General features: G+C 45.9%; 8 protein-coding genes across 15 annotated transcripts; 3 read left to right on the top strand and 5 right to left on the bottom strand.

The window, feature by feature from the left end:
• The first annotated feature begins 6 nt into the window (after positions 1 to 6).
• On the top strand, positions 7 to 782 carry LOC122617033 (peptidyl-prolyl cis-trans isomerase H). Its single transcript, XM_043792678.1, has 2 exons — positions 7 to 198; positions 267 to 782. Exons 1-2 carry the CDS (start codon positions 115 to 117, stop codon positions 732 to 734), a joined length of 552 nt encoding a protein of 183 aa, XP_043648613.1. The 5' UTR covers positions 7 to 114; the 3' UTR covers positions 735 to 782.
• Positions 783 to 792: 10 nt separating this feature from the next.
• Positions 793 to 2,258, bottom strand: LOC122616994 (post-GPI attachment to proteins factor 3). Its single transcript, XM_043792627.1, has 4 exons — positions 1,978 to 2,258; positions 1,605 to 1,921; positions 1,077 to 1,543; positions 793 to 1,023 (listed from the first exon to the last, which is right to left on the bottom strand). The coding sequence occupies exons 1-4, from the start codon at positions 2,111 to 2,113 to the stop codon at positions 951 to 953; spliced, it is 993 nt and encodes a 330-aa protein (XP_043648562.1). The 5' UTR covers positions 2,114 to 2,258; the 3' UTR covers positions 793 to 950.
• A 399-nt stretch (positions 2,259 to 2,657) lies between these two features.
• On the top strand, positions 2,658 to 5,561 carry LOC122616982 (D-glucuronyl C5-epimerase B). 2 transcript variants are annotated; one of them, XM_043792606.1, is made up of 3 exons: positions 2,658 to 2,822; positions 2,883 to 4,261; positions 4,363 to 5,561. In XM_043792606.1, exons 1-3 carry the CDS (start codon positions 2,658 to 2,660, stop codon positions 4,727 to 4,729), a joined length of 1,911 nt encoding a protein of 636 aa, XP_043648541.1. In that variant the 3' UTR covers positions 4,730 to 5,561. The 2 variants fall into 2 exon arrangements, with proteins under 2 accessions (XP_043648541.1, XP_043648550.1); XM_043792615.1 differs by lacking the exon at positions 4,363 to 5,561 and having other exon boundaries at positions 2,883 to 3,908; positions 3,968 to 4,096.
• A 44-nt stretch (positions 5,562 to 5,605) lies between these two features.
• On the bottom strand, positions 5,606 to 6,905 carry LOC122617004 (coenzyme Q-binding protein COQ10, mitochondrial). Of its 5 annotated transcripts, none has more exons than XM_043792638.1 (3): positions 6,548 to 6,713; positions 6,337 to 6,462; positions 5,606 to 6,279 (listed from the first exon to the last, which is right to left on the bottom strand). In XM_043792638.1, the coding sequence occupies exons 1-3, from the start codon at positions 6,610 to 6,612 to the stop codon at positions 5,826 to 5,828; spliced, it is 645 nt and encodes a 214-aa protein (XP_043648573.1). In that variant the 5' UTR covers positions 6,613 to 6,713; the 3' UTR covers positions 5,606 to 5,825. The 5 variants fall into 5 exon arrangements, 4 of the variants coding, with proteins under 4 accessions (XP_043648573.1, XP_043648582.1, XP_043648599.1 ...); XM_043792647.1 differs by having other exon boundaries at positions 6,337 to 6,441; positions 6,548 to 6,700; XM_043792664.1 differs by having other exon boundaries at positions 6,337 to 6,441; positions 6,540 to 6,691.
• A 135-nt stretch (positions 6,906 to 7,040) lies between these two features.
• On the bottom strand, positions 7,041 to 7,698 carry LOC122614736 (UPF0545 protein C22orf39 homolog). The gene is made up of 2 exons (XM_043789387.1): positions 7,538 to 7,698; positions 7,041 to 7,479 (listed from the first exon to the last, which is right to left on the bottom strand). Exons 1-2 carry the CDS (start codon positions 7,607 to 7,609, stop codon positions 7,081 to 7,083), a joined length of 471 nt encoding a protein of 156 aa, XP_043645322.1. The 5' UTR covers positions 7,610 to 7,698; the 3' UTR covers positions 7,041 to 7,080.
• A 4-nt stretch (positions 7,699 to 7,702) lies between these two features.
• Positions 7,703 to 11,753, bottom strand: LOC122614723 (transcription factor Adf-1). 2 transcript variants are annotated; one of them, XM_043789368.1, is made up of 4 exons: positions 11,586 to 11,753; positions 11,280 to 11,468; positions 8,771 to 9,064; positions 7,703 to 8,711 (listed from the first exon to the last, which is right to left on the bottom strand). In XM_043789368.1, coding segments are annotated over exons 1-4 (789 nt in total). In that variant the 5' UTR covers positions 11,587 to 11,753; the 3' UTR covers positions 7,703 to 8,406. The 2 variants fall into 2 exon arrangements, with proteins under 2 accessions (XP_043645303.1, XP_043645310.1); XM_043789375.1 differs by lacking the exon at positions 11,586 to 11,753 and having other exon boundaries at positions 11,280 to 11,563.
• Positions 11,754 to 11,949: 196 nt separating this feature from the next.
• Positions 11,950 to 13,521, top strand: LOC122626246 (DNA polymerase interacting tetratricopeptide repeat-containing, protein of 47 kDa). Of its 2 annotated transcripts, none has more exons than XM_043806436.1 (3): positions 11,950 to 12,105; positions 12,221 to 12,860; positions 12,918 to 13,521. In XM_043806436.1, exons 2-3 carry the CDS (start codon positions 12,231 to 12,233, stop codon positions 13,476 to 13,478), a joined length of 1,191 nt encoding a protein of 396 aa, XP_043662371.1. In that variant the 5' UTR covers positions 11,950 to 12,105; positions 12,221 to 12,230; the 3' UTR covers positions 13,479 to 13,521. The 2 variants fall into 2 exon arrangements, with proteins under 2 accessions (XP_043662371.1, XP_043662372.1); XM_043806437.1 differs by having other exon boundaries at positions 12,061 to 12,077.
• Positions 13,522 to 13,527: 6 nt separating this feature from the next.
• LOC122615527 lies at positions 13,528 to 16,771 on the bottom strand. Its single transcript, XM_043790514.1, has one exon. The coding sequence runs from the start codon at positions 16,593 to 16,595 to the stop codon at positions 14,151 to 14,153; it is 2,445 nt and encodes an 814-aa protein (XP_043646449.1). The 5' UTR covers positions 16,596 to 16,771; the 3' UTR covers positions 13,528 to 14,150.
• Positions 16,772 to 16,897: the final 126 nt, after the last annotated feature.

Below are 16,897 nucleotides of genomic sequence, written 5' to 3' on the forward strand. Positions count from 1 at the left end.
TTCTAACCTATCGTCATCGAACCATCGTAAAAAACATAAACAAAATTCTGCCGGCTTGGAAAAATTTCTTAGCCCTGACTTAATAAGTTTATTAACAAATATTTAAAGTTTAAAATGCCTAACTGGAATCAAATACAGTCCCAACTAAGAAACTCCAACAATCCTGTCGTGTTTTTCGACATTGCCGTAGGCACAACGGTGAATTAAAAAAAACAATCTCATCATAATCACAAAATAACTCGGAATCTTACGCCTTTTGTTTGCAGGAAATCGGCCGAATGATATTCGAACTCTTTGCGGACACAGTGCCCCGCACGGCGGAAAACTTTCGGCAGTTCTGCACCGGCGAGTACCGACCGGATGGCGTTCCCATTGGCTACAAAGGCGCCAGTTTCCATAGGGTGATCAAGGACTTCATGATCCAGGGCGGCGATTTTGTGCAGGGCGACGGCACCGGCGTAACCAGCATATACGGGAACACATTCGGCGACGAGAATTTTACCCTGAAGCACGACTCGCCCGGACTCCTTTCCATGGCGAACAGTGGCAAAGAGACGAACGGCTGCCAGTTCTTTATCACCTGCGCCAAGTGCAATTTTTTAGACGGGAAACACGTTGTATTCGGTCGGGTCCTGGATGGTCTGCTCATTATGCGCAAGATCGAGAACGTGCCCACGGGCCCCAATAACAAGCCGAAGCTCCCAGTGACCATTTCGCAATGCGGGCAAATGTAGCACCGAGTTTTTAATGTTGTAATAAAGTCTCTATTATGTCTTTTGTTAGTTTTCCTAACGTTTTGGTTACTGTCAAAGGCGGTTTGACTTTCCATAAAATAGTAAACATTTTATTTTATAAAACAAAATACGAAACTTTTGATGTAAAATACGTCTGTATTGTCGCCAGATAATTTTCTGCCAGAACGGTCTGATATCAGAATGTCTTAAATAATACTAATTGTAGAATGAATAGCCGCCGGCCGCAGCCTTCTCCTTTCGCAGGGTTCGACAGTCCTCTATCATAAACCTGAAATATAATCACATGTAACAAAATTGAGAACAAGTAAAATTTTTACACACTCATAGTAGAGGGATGCCAGAGGAACTGTTGCCAAGTGCCACAGAGCATGAGCATCTAAAATCCAGAGAATAGGCGGAAAGTCCAGCAGTTCAAGGCTCATGGCCAGCGCCATGAGAATATAGAAACGCAGGATCCTTTTAAAGTAGGGCCGGCGGGTACGCACAAAGTGACACCAAACGAACCATCCTACTGCCGCTATTACTCCCGTGGCCACGTTTACCATCATATTGAAAGCATAATTGAACCGCCCCACGCTCAGGTAGGCAAAGTAGTTAATGTAGTAGGAGAGGAAGGCCAGTGAAATTACACCACGCAGGAACAGAGAGTAGCGGTGCAGCATCCGCATGACCATAACGTAAAGTGAGCACAATATGATGGAGTAGGCAAAGGCGTAGTCCAGCAGTTCGGTCAGTGGGAAGTCCCTTGTGTGAAAAATTGCGGACCAGATCCAGCCGTTGAGGCTCGTCTGGGAGAGTAAAAAAATATCTTAGTAATATAATCTCTTAGTCATGTAAATTAAGGCCTACCACTGCGAATATGTGAGTCAGCATATAGCAAGGACTGTCTGGACGAACTTCTCGACGGAACTTGCGCAGCATGCGCAGGTGAACAATAAAATTAATGCAGGAGAAGATAACCGAGGCCGGCTCCTGCATGCCCAGCAGGCGAAGGAAGGGCCACTTGCCATAGAACTGCGGAATCGGCCAACCGCGCTCAAAGAAGGCAAGCACCGTTCGCCACATGCATCCGTACTGACACTCGTCCGCGCAGCTCCACTGAAACAGCTTGTCGAACACCGACTGTTGGTAAAACTTGACTGCCTGCTCCTGGATCTCCAGGCCATCTGCCAAGGAAAACGTTCTTGTACGAATTTTAAATAAGGAGAAGAGCAGGCCTTACCTGCCGAGCAGTTTGTTCGCTCGCAGTTCTGTCGACAGTTGTGAAAAAACTGTGTGCGGTCCCCGTTGGAGGCGTCGCAGGCGGACATCAACGCCCCAAGCAGCAGGACTATTGCACTTAAACTACGACTAGACATGACTAAAACTAGTTAAACGCTCCTTCTGAGCAACATCCACTTGAAATATTTTGTAAACATTGCACTATTGATTAATCGCCGTGGTGTGAATGCTATCGGTTCCTCGATAGCGTGCGTATGTGACCATTCATCGGTATAAATTAAAAAAAATATTTACTTTTCAACTATTTAAACTCGAATTGACACCAAGTAAATCTGTAGCATAATTATTTAAACACATTTTAAAAAATCATTCAGCTACAGATTTAACGAGCTTGTTATCGATAGCTCACATGCATAGGTGGCCCAATAGCGACCATTTGTCATATGTCAAAACATTTGCTCATCTGTATCGTAGTTTCTGTGTTTTCGCAGTGTTCGCCCAGAAAAGAGAAACCCAGTAAAAATCTAAGCAAAATATGCTTCGGAAACTCTGGATGCGCTTGAAAGATTGAAGTTGGATGGCCCAAAACTGAACTCAAGAGGCTCGGCAGGTGGATTTTAGTGAAGGAGACGTACGCGCACTGGTGCACCATTGTCAATTTGTCAGCAATGCATCTGCCAGATGAATGCAGTTTTATATTTAGAGTATGACTCACAAGAAAAACAGTCAGATCCCGCCCCCAACCGGATGTCCAAATATTTAAGCAGTCGGAGACATGCCCTTTCCGCACCCGTGCTTCCAGTAAGCAGGCAACAGCGGGAGCCACTAAAATCGCAGGGGGTCATGGTAACAATGTCTATTTCGTCCTTCTATCAGTTGGCTAATTTTAGGACCTGAATTCTTTAGCAACGCGAGCCACTGGTCTTTTTCATCATGCGACTGAACCTAAAAGCCGTGCTGCTTGTTCTCACAGTGGCTGTGGTGGTGATCACTCTTGGCGTTTATATGCGCTGCGCCGCCTTCTCCTTTTCGACGAACTTGGTGCGTCCTCTGTACCGAGCCTCAAGGCAGTCCTCCAGTGGCGGAGAGGCTACAGCGCTGCACGACATTGAGTGCTCCATTAACCAGGAGTACACCGTGCACTGCAAGCGAGACGAGAACGAAAACGAAGTGTACGTGCCGTTTTCCTTCCTGCGTAATTACTTCGACGTCAGTGGAGCAGTTTCCACCAACAGCAATGAGGTGGCCAAGTTTAATTGGGTGCACAGCACAGCCAAGGTTAACCTCCCCAGGGGAAAGTACGATGCGCGCGGCGTTTTTATGTACTTTGAAAACTACAACGTAGAGGTGCGCGACCGGGTGAAGTGCATCAGCGCCGCCGAGGGCGTTCCAGTGAGCACGCAATGGGAGAAGCGTGGGTACTTTTACCCCACTCAAATTGCCCAGTTCGCGTTGTCGCACTACAGCAAGAACCTCACAGAGCCGGCGCCTAGGGTTCGTGTGCTGGAGGACGGCGATGGAAACCAGATGGAATGGAGTACGCCCATGACCAGCAACATGACCCGCATCTGGCACCACAAGTTTAACACAAGCGTTGTCCAGTTCGAGACGGCACCTGGTTACGAGGGTGTCATCAGCATAGCTCTCAACCAGTCGTTGGACCTTTTGCTCACCGTTGATCTGCTGCTGGTAACCAATAGCAGTAGTCTCATGATCACCGTCCAGAATAGGGACACCCGTCACACCTACATCCTGCACTACATACCCGCAGACCTGCTGCTGAGCGTGCAGGATAAAAACATCTACTACGGTCTGGGAGGCTTGGCACTGAACAAGTGGCGCCACATCACCCGAGACCTGCACATCGACCTACAGAAGGGCGTCCTGGGTGACAAACGCTCGCCGCAAAAGGTGCGCCGCTCCGATTTGGAGGTAATATCTGTTGGCTTATTAGGCCTAGGCTTTTTCGACAATATCACCTTGTCCACCAGTGACCATCTGGCTCACTTCTACGACGCGGCTGAGTGGTTCGTTCACAACCAGGACCTCAAGACTGGTGGTTGGACCAATCCTGTGCGTCGTAGCCTTAACGGCTTTGCCGAATTGCGCCCGGGTTGGATATCAGCCATGGGTCAGGGGCATGCTATTTCGGTGCTGGCACGAGCCTACTGGCACTCCGGCGGAGATGAACGCTACCTTCGAGCCGCCGCAGCCGGACTGCAGCCTTATAGGGTATATTCGCGAGACGGCGGCGTTCTGGCGCAGTTCATGGACAAGTTCTACTGGTAAGTACAAGATCGCCCTCACACCAATCAGCTTAGCTAAAAACTCGTTTTTGAGAACCAAATTTATTAAAAAATCAAAATCTTTTATTCGGCTTTTATAGGTACGAGGAGTACCCTACCACGCCACCGTCCTATGTGCTGAACGGCTTTATATATTCACTACTGGGTCTCTACGATCTCAACAGTACTGCCCCAGGCAAAATCGCCCGCGAGGCTGGAAATCTTTTCGCCCAGGGCATGTACTCGCTTAAAAAGATGCTGTTGCTTTTCGACACTGGCTCCGGCACAAGCTACGACCTGCGACATCTGAGCCTGGGCGTTGCTCCTAACCTGGCGCGCTGGGACTACCATGCAACGCACGTGAACCAGTTACTTCTGCTTGCCACCATCGACAGCGATCCACTAATTGCACAAACTGCGGAACGCTGGAAGGGCTATATGTTTGGTCGTCGGGCCAAGCACAACTGAGAACTAAAGAAACTGGCGGTCTATCGCCGTCGAAAAAGTGATATTTTTTAGGGCCTATTGTGCGTATTGGGCTTCACCATTCAAAATGGTTGCACCAAATGCCATGTCCTTTCCACAACCTCACACTCCTGATCTGGCAATAGTTCTTGTTTCCATTGTGTTATTTTCGTCATCGTATGTGTACTGAAGTCCTTATTTAGCTTGTCTATCTAGGCGCCTAGTGTTAAGCTGTTGTATATTTACCTTTGATTGCATTATCAAATGTTGGCCTCGTCTGCACAAATTTGTTAATTCCCCTACTGAATGATTAATTGTTGCCCGTGAGGAGATGCACGCGCGCCCTCTGAACAAAACCTTAAATTATTATTAAGACACCGTTTTAGTTGAATTTTTTACAGCGCAAACTAAGTAGAGTATATAATTACGCTTCCCTGTATAAAGTAATATAGAGCTTAGCGTGCTAGATGTAGAACGTAGTTGGTATCTGTTAGATACAACCGTAGACTCTTGTATTTAGCCTCCCGTGTAGAGGTATTAGTAGCGTTCCCACTCAATACTAACGGCCCAAAACCCAAATAACGATGCACGATAATAACGACTTCTATATGATAAGCCTGTAATGTAATGCCACTCGAGAATATTATGTACTTCTCGCTATTTAAACGATGCCATTCCAAACATAATTTTATTTTAAATCCTAAGTTTTCAATTTCGAGAAGCCGTCAATTAAGCAGAGATATATCCTTTCGAATGTAATCTTCGTATCATTTAAGTGACACACAATTAATCTTTCCTCTACTAATCCCAAAACGAGACTGCTAATGAAAATGTTTGATTTTGAATATTATGTTAAGTGAACCAAATTAAAGTACTTAATTTATGTTCTTTGTACTAGTGTATTATATCATTTGGTGTGTGGTCTGTACAGGTATCGTTTTGTGGACCGTTTACAGATATTCCTTGTTTGTTTATACACAAATTGATAGGCAATTTATTTACAATTTGGTTAATTGTACTAGCAAAGAGGTTTGTCAACGCAACGTACACAACTTTAACTTAAATCACTAATGAAACTCCATCTTCGCAAATCATGTGGTCAGGACCGCTCCGAAGTGAGCACATGGGAGCGGATTGAGGGCGGACCACTCCGTCGACGCACCTCCTGGATGAAAGCGTTTTCCATTTGATCGCAGATAAGGTCAAAAAATATGTTGGCGACGTTGCTATGCAGGAGGGACTTGAACTCAAAGGAGACCTTGAAGTCCAACACACAGGAGTTAGGTATGTCCTTGAGGCCCGGCTTAAAAGACCACTCATTCAGGAGGTAGTTAAACAGACGTCCATCGTGGCACTCAGATTTAACCAAGCTGGGCGGCAGTAGGGTCACCTGCGAGGTGTAGGCCTCGTTAAGCGGCGGAAAGCCGACGATAAGGTCCGCCTTGAAGCCCTCACTTCTCTGGCTGTGTACATCGGAGCGCTTTACATACGGCACGAACTTGTGGTAATTGCTGACGTCGGAAACCACGCTGTACATATCCTGCATGGAGTACCTAAAGTAGATAATACTTGAGAAATGATTCCACCAAGGGCACTGACATTTTACTTACCCCACAAGCTCCTTCTTAGTGTACCAGCGGTGTTTTTTGCGGAAATCATTGAATGTTATGTAGGACCGGTGGATGCTGCTGGAGAAGCTGCGCTGCTGTCCTCCACTGCAACAGGATAAGAGCAATCTGAGTGTCACGATCAATTTTGTTGCATCAATGTTACGGGTTTGTAGTCGGCCTCGGGTTATGTAATTAACATTTACCTGCTGACCTTGTTTTAATAAGGGGCCGTAGAATTCTGACGTCCAGGGCTTTGAGTGTGCTACCCTTTAACATTTTAGGCAAAGCTGAAACGTCGGGATGCGGATGCGGAATAGGTTGTAGGTATCAGCCAGTATCTAAAGTATCACTAAAATGTGTCGTCAATTCAGCTATTTGGTAGCTAGATTTACTTATTCTCACTGTACTGCTTTTACATCGTTTAGCATTGCCCACATTTATAAAAGTGTAAGCAAATTGTACCGATTGTAATCCAAATACCTAGATTCTTTTAAAGCTAAGGAATTTTATGAATTGTTTTTCACTTAACGGTTCAATGAAACTTGGAAGTTTTAAAATACATTTGTTTCAGTTTCAATGGCGAATCATTAGCTGAATGTAGCAGCACTGCCAGAATACAGCTGATACGAGCGCTGCCAGACCGTTGATTATTTAAAACTATTGAATACGGACAGGAATCCTTAAATGAGAGAAAAACAACTTCCTTCTTTTCCTAACTAATCATTTACGTATTTATTATTATCTTCACATGACCGTACACAGAGAGCGCTCCTCTCCTTTCGGCGCCGCCTGTCCAGAGAGCTCTTTTTGCTTAAGCTCCAGATAGGTATTCTCGTTTCGCTTCTCCATCCAGTCCGGCAGTGGAGCGGCCCAATCCAGCGGTGGCTCCTTTCGCTTTTCCCAAGTGTCGTTGGCGAAGTGGGCGCGTAGGCGGATTCGGCGGCGCTCCTCCTCGCTTTTGATCACCGCTTGGCCGGCAGCCACATCGTTGCCGTTGGACTGCTGATAACGTTCGCAGTTCCGGTTATCAATTAGCCATTGAGAGCAATCTGTGTCTTTGCCAAATATAAAGTATTGGTGGAAGCGCGCCTTAAAGCTCGTGCAGTCGTCGTACTCCTCCTTGTACAGATGACAGGGGCGGATCTGTAAAGAGGCGGATACGAGACTTAGGACAGATCCATTAATGTAGCTGGATACTTACTGCCCATGCGTCATCTAGTGATTCCTTTGATTTATCCGATTTTAAGTCAGCATTATCCGATTTCGTGGCCATTTCAATTACATAAAATCAATTCTTATCCCGAACAGCTGATTCTGTTATTCTGGTTCACAGCGTTGCCATATCACCCCAATGGAAAATAGTAGGTCTCGTTTAAATGTTTCATTTAATACCAAATAATTGCACAATTATTCATTGAAAATGGTAAGCAACTGACGTTGCCGGCAACTATTTCGATTTTATCCATGTAAAGTGTGTAATATGCGCTCACTATGAGAAAAGGGACTTTTATGTTTCCCTCTGTAACACTTAATTAAAGCATTTCAAAGTATCTTCCACGAGTTTTCAGCATATTACAACAGAACTTATAAAATAAAAATAACTTTTACGTGTGTACTTATTTATAGAGCTAAGACCCGATGGCAAATTACAACTAAATCGTAGTCAAAATGTACAATACGCTGCATATCAAGTGTTTCCACGGTCTTTTAAGAAGCTACTCATAATTCTAGAATAGCTATTTTCAATCGCATATTTTTGTACAGAGCTGAGAACTGGGCCCGAATTAAATCACCGATCATGCCAAACAAGCATATAAATATATATGTTTACGTGACTACGTGTGGGCTTGGGGAAGTATCATTACGCGTTGTGGTATACGCAGTGGGATGTTACGTCTAATGTTATTCTGTAGTTTGACTTTAAGACCTATGAACTAAAGAAAATGACCGCACAGGACCCCAAACCCGTATGGATGTGGGTGGCCGCGGGTCCGTTCTCGTTTGATCTCAGGGCAGAACGCTCTCCAGTTGGAGCAGCTGCAGCAGCTGCCGGTGACAGCCGCCCGACAGTTAGTACTTGTTGTGCTGTGCCAAAAGTTGCATGTCCGTCAGATACTTAATGATGTGCACTTTCGCCTCGGCCTTTTGTCGCACGCCCAGCGTGTTAAGCATATCTGTGACTACCATGCCAAACGACTGGTCCTCGGCGCTGACCGCCTGCGAGACATTGTTTTGAAAAATCTTGATGGTGTTGAGCATGTTGTCGCTGTGCTCCTCCTCACTGCGCTCCCGCTTGAGCGGCGGCTCGTAAAAGTATGGCTTTTGGTCCTTGCCCACGGCGGTGGCCAGCTGTGCATCGCTGGTGACCGTAATTTCTGTAAGAGACCGAAGTAATTAGAGGAGATCTCAGCTGATAAAATGCTGGTTCACCTACCATGCGGATGGGTCAGTGCCTGGGCCGAGGTTGTGGCGCTGCCGTTGAAGGGCTGTGCAAATATATCCACGACGGTCTGTTGCTGCGCCTGCTGCTGCTGCGACGGATCAGCCACCTGGTTGGCGTTTTGACTCCCATTCGCGCACTTGCCGAGCAGCGACTCTCGGTACTGTCTGATGGAGTCAACCAGGAATTGCATCTGCTTGAAGTAACGCCACCGCGATTCCTGACATAGTTTCATCTCGCGGGCGAATTTATCGCGAAGGCTCTTCCAACGTTTCGTACATTTTTGTTCTAAAATGAAAAAGATTAGTTGGTACATGATTATTAAATGTCCATAATTCTTAGTTTTAAACCGAGATTTTACATATGATTTAAAATTAACTTTTTAAGCCTTAACTGCTGAATATTCAACATTTGTGCTTCTCGGGAGACCTTAAAAAGGTTACACAGCCACAGACATGTCAAATTTAGTTGGATAAAATATGTTATATATATTAATATAGATTGTATACTCTAGCAACGCGACACTTGGTTTATGCAGTATTCTCTGAACCACAACGGGATGAATATATTTTCTAAATTCATTATACCAGTACCTAGAGTACGGAGTAAAAGAGTATATCAGAATTGTTGCTAAGGTTATAATAGATTGCAGAAATCGTTTCTGACCCCTTTTAAGTATATATATTCTTGTCTGTCTGTCCGTATAAACATCGAAATCTCGGGAACTATACAAGCTAGAATGTTAAGGCTAATCGTGCTTCTAGAGACGTAGACGGAATTTCTTTATTTTGTACATATGCATGTATATATATCTTATCGGTTTACACGTCAAATGATTGATAAAGTATAGCTCTATAAATATAGTTACATGCGAAAAGAATAATCTATACTCGCTGAAGAGTGAAAGGCATTTCTTATGAAGTGGTGCTATTTTATTTTTGTCGTTCTTAATAAAATTCCTTAATTAAGATAAGAATTTACAGAACAATTATACTTCTTTTTTATATTCTAATAAGTCCTTTTCGAAAAAGGTGTTTCAGCTCCTTTTAAACTTTAAAATGTAGGTAGGGGAGTTATTCAAACCTTTATTGGGCAAGTGGTGCTATTTTATTTTTCGCAGCGTAACGACTATATATCACATACGTAATATGGTAAAAAAAAAAAATGGCATTTGATACAATAAATACATTATTTTCTTTGAAGAAATGTGTATAACAAATGCTGCACACCTCAAACTGTTCGTGATGGGTCTCCAAAAAGGGTTCTTCAAGACGTTCTGGACTACTGTGGTCTAGAACTGCGCAAGAACTAAAAACAACCAAAACAAACCGTTGGCAGCAGCAGCGGTGGTGGCAGAAGGAAGGCAGCGAACAGCAGCTTCCCAGCGCCAGCAGAGACGTTGACGTGACGGTGGCTGCTACTGCCGACTTCGACTCCCGCAGCCCGCGTCCTCTGCCAGGAGACGGAAACCTGTGGCATTGCCGACATGGTTAAAACTCCAGCTTTCGAGCCACTTACTTGCATAATCGGAAGCTGATGAGGTCCAGCGATTTGGGCGAAAATTTAAGGTTCGATAAAAGGCCGTCAAGGGGGTGGGGTGAACGGTACATTTTGTTGGTATACTCATAAAAACGAAACAAAAGCTGCCAGGTCGGTCTCCGGTATGTACAGTGGGGTTCTAAAGTGTTGACACAGCTGTTTTAAGCTATGTTTTTTACAAGTCCATCCAAATACTTTATGTTTCAAGCTTCTGAATTATCAACCTTATAAATAACAAAATAATCTGTAATATAGTTTGTTTCTTTTCAACATGTGCAACGTATTTAATGAACTCATAAATACGAATTTATATCTCGTGCAAAACTCTTTTCGTCCACTGTAAGCTATATGCATGTATACGAGCGTGTGTGAGCGAGTCAGTTGTCGCAGCAGCGCACATCGCAGTCGCAGTGTACGAAAATAAACGCTGGCGTAAGCAGAACGGCTGCAGAGCAAGCGAGACAACTACTGCGACGCGACGGCAAAGTACAGCAACTTCAAAAATATCGACTGAGCACACTGCTACAGAGGTCTTCACACCGACAGAACGGGCAAGGGCGAAGTTCGAGCGCCCGAATGGGGCGGTAATTTAGATGAGGAACATGGCAGATAGAAATTAAACCACAATTCCACTTGAGATATAATAACTGGGGAACAGCATACCTATTTCTATTTATATTGCTGTAAATAAAAATCGCATAAAATGCATTTTAGGAGCGGTTACGTTCTGCACACCCTCACCCGACTAGATCCGTCCCTGCAATTTCCTAACCATCAGCCAGCTACTGCGCCGCGTCGCCGTTCACTTTTGCGTCGTTTTCTGTCGTCGTCGTCGACTGACTTATCCCGCTCCCTGCAACCCGCGGCCGTACAGAATTAATCAATTGGCTGGTTGGGGCACGGACCAAAGACGGCAGACAGAAAGCAGAAAACCCGTAGCCAAAACCAGCCGAATTTCACTTACCAGGCACACCGAGCGTTTCGGCGATTTGTTTCCAGGTCTGAGCCTTGCGCACAAAGTGCTTGTAATTGTAGTGCGACCTGTCGTATATCACTGGGTTCAGCTTGACAGCCTCGATGAGATTGAGATCAAACTGCTGCTCAAGATTGGCATCCAGCTTGTCCATCTCAATGGCCGCTGTGAGGGTATGCACTGAGGGGACAAGACGGGGAAACAAGAGTTTATTTAGCGGGGACGAGACGGACGTGGACTGGGTCGGATCCCAGTACCAAGCTGGGCACTCGGGCTCCCGCTGCCGACGACACTCACTTTGCTTCTTGCGTTTGCTAATTGTTGTTAAGTATTTGGCGCGAACGCACGCTCTGTTTGTTTTTATTTTGATAGGTTTCTTCTGCGAGGAAGAACGTCGACGTTTTAATTTTATTTCTCAGTCGCGTCTCTGCCAACGGTACGTCTCAGCTCAGTCGCGTCTCTGCCAATTAGGGGTGGGAAAGCGACGACTAAGGCATCAACGCATCGATGATTTTGAGATTCATATACAAAATCGATATGTTATGGCGATTATCGATGTTTCTGAGCCAACGCGACGACGGTGATTTATACGCAGAACCTCCTACACCTTGAAGCTTGTTAAGCTTCTTATCATAATGCTCATTTAACTCGTTTAATGAAAAACATAGACGGTTATCGAGACACAAGGGGCCACCTTTATTTTGGGAGCGCCACCTTTGGGAAATCTGCGGCACATAATGGCGGTTCAAGCAGACCTTCTTAGAACATTTCATAAACTTGCTTAAATCTGTAAGCAATAACAGCTACCTTGAAATAGGTAAAAAAAAAACATACAAATATATTCTATTACCAGTTTTAATATGAAAGGAAAGTTTTTCGGTTAAGTTCAGTTGGTATATTACAAAGGCTCGTCTGCGGTCACACTGTTTCAGATTGGACTAAATGGAAGAACTGGCGACACAAAAAAATTGGACGGATGAGGAGCGCCTGGAACTGGCGGCCCAGCTAGACGCGGAACTGGATGCGTTCATCGATGGCCTGGAGAAGAAACGGTACGAGGAAGGCTGGCCGGAGGACCGCTGGCAGGAAGAGATGGACAAGCACCCGTTCTTTATGAAACGTGCTCCACAGCCAGGCGACGACGTGCATCCGATGTTCGAGGGTTTGCAGAAGTTGAAGTACGATCCGGAGGAGAACACGCGCGACGAGCTGGCGCTAAATTATAAGGAGGATGGCAACTTTTACATGAAGCATAAGAAGTTTCGCATGGCAATCTACAGCTTCACCGAGGGAATCAAGTCTAAGACGGACAATCCCGACGTGCTAGCCGTTCTCTACAACAACCGCTCGGCCGCTCACTACTTTATTAAGAATTACAGATCCTCGCTGAGCGACGCCCAGCGAGCGCTGTTCTTTAAGCCGGACTACACAAAGGCCCGTTGGCGGTCAGCGCAGTGTGCGTACGAGCTGGAGAGATTTGATGTGTGCACTCAGATGTGCGAGGAGCTGCTTGAGGTGGACGTAGACCACAAGGAGGCGAATGCACTGCTGCACAAAAACAAGATGAAGAAGGTGAGAATGAGTAATCCAACTGGAGGTAAACCTACATAATAAAATTTATTTCCGCAGCTCGAGATAGAGCGCAATCAGCGCAAGGAGGCTGCCGAGGCAAAGCGACGGCTTACACGCTTTCACAGACTGCGTGATGCCATCGAGCAGCGCGCCATTAAGTTTGACGATCAAAAAGTTGGCAAAAAGGCTATATTAAGCGTGGAGCTCTTTCGTCCTAAATTTCAGCCTTTGGAGGACCACCCAGTGCACCTGGAGGACGACGGCACCACTCTGATCTGGCCGGCTGCGTTCTCCTACCCCGAGTTCCTGTTTAGCGACTTTCAACAGCAGCTTCCAGAGACTGCCACCATGCGGGATTGTTTAATGACGTTGTTCGCCGAACCGCTCCCATGCGACAAGGCACAAAACTACCGCCAGGGTAACGTGCACGTTTACTACGAGAACCGCAAGGTGGGGTGCGTCCACAAGGTGGACGAGGAAAAGCAGCTCGCCGAGATAATCGCCGAAAAGGGATTTTTCGTTTCTGGTGGAGCCCTGCTCTTTTATGTGATGCCTAAGGATTCACGGGTGGAAAAGGAGTTTATAAACCAACAGCGACGACCCACGGTGTACAGCTGAGACAGCAAGTAAATAAAGTGGTTCGTTCTTGAAAACAATGAAAGCCGCCTTTCCGTTGCTTGTAAGGATTACTTCTTTTTTGTAGCATTTTTTATTTGTAAGCTTATGGTTTAGTCACGGTACATTTCAGCATTGGTTATGCTACCTTGAAGCATTTAATTGTAAGTTTAACTAATTTCTGATATGTTGTGCAAAGCCAAAAAGCGTAGTTAAGGATACGCCGTCACAAAATATCTGGTACGGCGTAAGCCAATTTTGGTAGACGATCATTTTTAGAATTGAAAATTGTTTAGCTAAATTTAGTTATTTTTCTTTATCAACAAGGCGCCTAAATGAGTCAACTTACTACGTATAAAAGCGTTTTTGTAAATTTTCATAATTGGGCATATTCATATGTATAAATCTTAGACATTCATCGTTGGTACTCAACAGTAATACTAGGGGACCCCTCCGGATATGATTCGTTAAAATACATTTGACAAAGCAGGATGAACAAATAAGGCTTAATACTAAGTGCATCGTGGGAAAGCGTATTACATACTCGGATAACATAATAATAAAATCGACGAACTAATAAGATCACATTCACAAAAAAACTACAACATTGATAGCGACAAATAGCAGTGTGTTCCCACGGCGAAGTGTTAAACATGGTTACGGAAATCGGAGAATCTATTTATATTGCTGCGGTGAAGGTGGATTTCTTTGCAAGACACTGTTGAGTCTCATCTTCAGCGGAGAAAAGTCTATTTTCTTGAAGCGTGGTAGCGAGGCGAACTTTTTCATAGTGCCTCCCTCGGGCTGCAACTCGTTGGACGTAGCCATGGTTTCTAGGCGCGCTGGTGCGGGCAAGGGTTTGCTCGGCGAATGGCCGATTTTTGCCAGCGTTGCATACTTCTGCAAAAGACGACTGGGCTTCTCCGCCGTTTGAAAGCAATCCTCGTGCTCCCTCTCGAGAATTGGCTGTACAAAGCAGTTGTTCGCTACGGGAAAAGCCGTCGCTTTCGCCTGGCAGGAATCCTCAGATGCTTGACTATCGTCAAACTTAAAGTCAATATTCTTTAACACAGTCAAGTGCAGCAGTTCGTCATCCACGCCTTCAGTGTTGTTGTTATTGTTGCTTTGATGGTAATGGTTGCTATTCGGACGCTTTACTGAATGGGTGACTGTATAAACACTGTCTGAGATTTTGTAGGCGGCAGTCTTTTTGGTTGAGATTTTATTCCTGGCTGATGATGAGATGGTGGCCGCCTTGTGGCGCTGTTCAATGATCTGCTGGGGCGAGGAAATATAAAGGTTCTCCTTTCGTTCACGTCGCAATTTGGAGCTGACTAAGTGTCTGAAACTAGGTCCATGTTCGGTAGGACTGAGTCGCTTTGACTTGAGGGTGTCGCAGCTGTTCGGATAATAGGAGGGTATCTTGTCGTCCACACTAATTATTGACTTTCTCGGTGTCTGGTAGTAGTTTTCCTCCTCTGGTTTCTGTTGGAAAATAATGTCCTTGGGCATTCTCTTCTGCGGCAAAGCTGGCGCCAGGGGAGATTCTGTGGGTGTGCTTGTGCTTAGTCCAAAACCGAGAGGCTGTGCCTCCAGCTCCTGTGCAGCCTTCACAGCCAAAAGGTTCTCGTAGAGATGTTCCGCAAATCCAGCTGCCGCTGCTTCGACGGTGCTGTTCAGAGAGCTGCCATGCATGGGTTCGTAAATGTCACTCTCGTGGGCGACCTGAGTCTTGGTGAGCTGGTCCTCCGTGTTACAGCTGCTGGTGGAGGAGCAGTAGCCCGTGGAATATCCGGACGATGTGGACACTGTACTGCCGCCTGGCTGCCCTCGCGGCTCTTTTACCGTCGCCTTTAAAATGGGTGCCATTACACAGTATCCCGTTAGGTCGTCCTGTAATATCTTATTTTTTTTAAACTGATTACACTGCGGAACAGCTCCATGCGAACCGATGAGATTGATGGTGGACGTGTTGCAGGCGGAAAAGTTGAAGTTGTACGGCAGTTGCTCAGAAACATTCAGACTTTCCAAAGAGTCGGCCTTGCCCAATTGGCTAGTTATCTGCGCAACAATCTTATTCCGAGACATTGGTTCAATGACCGACTCATCCAAACTAATATTTAGCTCCATGCTCGATTCATGGTTTTGGGCCTCGAAGTATTCGCCAAAGGTGTCCAGCAGATTGAGTTTGGACAGGTCCGGACTTGAGAAGCTATTGCGCTGGGACTTGCTTAACTGGGATGTGCGCTTTACCGGAAACACAGGCTCCGGCGTGGGGGCATTCTCATACAGTGGCAGGGCCTCATCGCTGGATTCATTAGCCATCTCGCTGCTGCTGCCTGAACGCTTTTGACGAGAACTTCCGAACAGGTTTTCCAGCATGTTCTTGTACTTCTTCTTCTTTGCCAGCTCCGATTCGGGATTGGTACTGGACCGAGCAATCTCTCCTAGCTGAGCGCACTCAAAAGTGTTTATTCGCTGACGGTAAGGATGTGCGGGTAGCGGAGGCGGTGAAGGAGTATCCATGACTGATGGATTCATCTCCTCGTAGATGCCGGAGGCCATTGAGACGCGGGAGATGCGGCTGCCGTCAAAAATCTCCTCGTAGATCTGCGAGACTCGCGGCGAGAGAGCGCTAGCATCGAGAGTTTCTGGCAGGTTAGGGAGCGGGCCCAGACCTCCAGGACCCCTGCTCAGTCGGCGCTGCTCCAGAAAGATCTGACGATAAAGCTCCAGGTTCTTAATCGACTTTCGCATCCATTTCATGTGACGCCGACAGGATATCTCCGTTTCCAGGGCAAAATAGATGAAGCAGTCCCGCCGGTTCTGCGTCCAAAACAGGCCGTATGAATGCTGCTTCGTACGAGAGGTGGCCAGACTCAAGCTGACGCCCGGAACGTTCACAGAGACGCTAATGGGTTTAACGGGATGACATTCTTGCGAGTGCGACTCCGTCTCTATCACTTGAAAACTGAGCCGCAGAAAGCATGGCACACACTTAATAGCCTCTATTTTTACCTGGCAGTGCGTCCAAGTCTTATAACGCAGCGCCACTGCGCGCTTATCGTGTGTATCCAGCTTGACGTCCATGCTCATGGAGATTTCGTTGTGGTTCATCATGGGGCGACTTCTCAGGGCGGGTGAAAGTGCGATGAATGTGTTGCGAGTGGAAAATAAAAAATGTAAACGATTTATATTCGCTACTCCGAGAATTACATGTTTTATGCGACAGGGTGGAGCTCTTATCGGCTATTCTCTTATCGCACGTTTATCCTTCGTGTCCTCGTGAAGTGACTGGCGTTGCCACCTGGAGAAATATTACAGCAATAGCGCGTTTAGCAGAACAAATTAAAGTCTATGCTTATCTTCTTTTTTATTGTGGTTTACAATCTCTAAATGAATTCACACATATTTATTCCATT

The sequence above is a fragment of the Drosophila teissieri genome, chromosome 2L (assembly GCF_016746235.2).
Source record: "Drosophila teissieri strain GT53w chromosome 2L, Prin_Dtei_1.1, whole genome shotgun sequence".
Classification (NCBI taxonomy): Eukaryota; Metazoa; Arthropoda; class Insecta; order Diptera; family Drosophilidae; genus Drosophila; species Drosophila teissieri.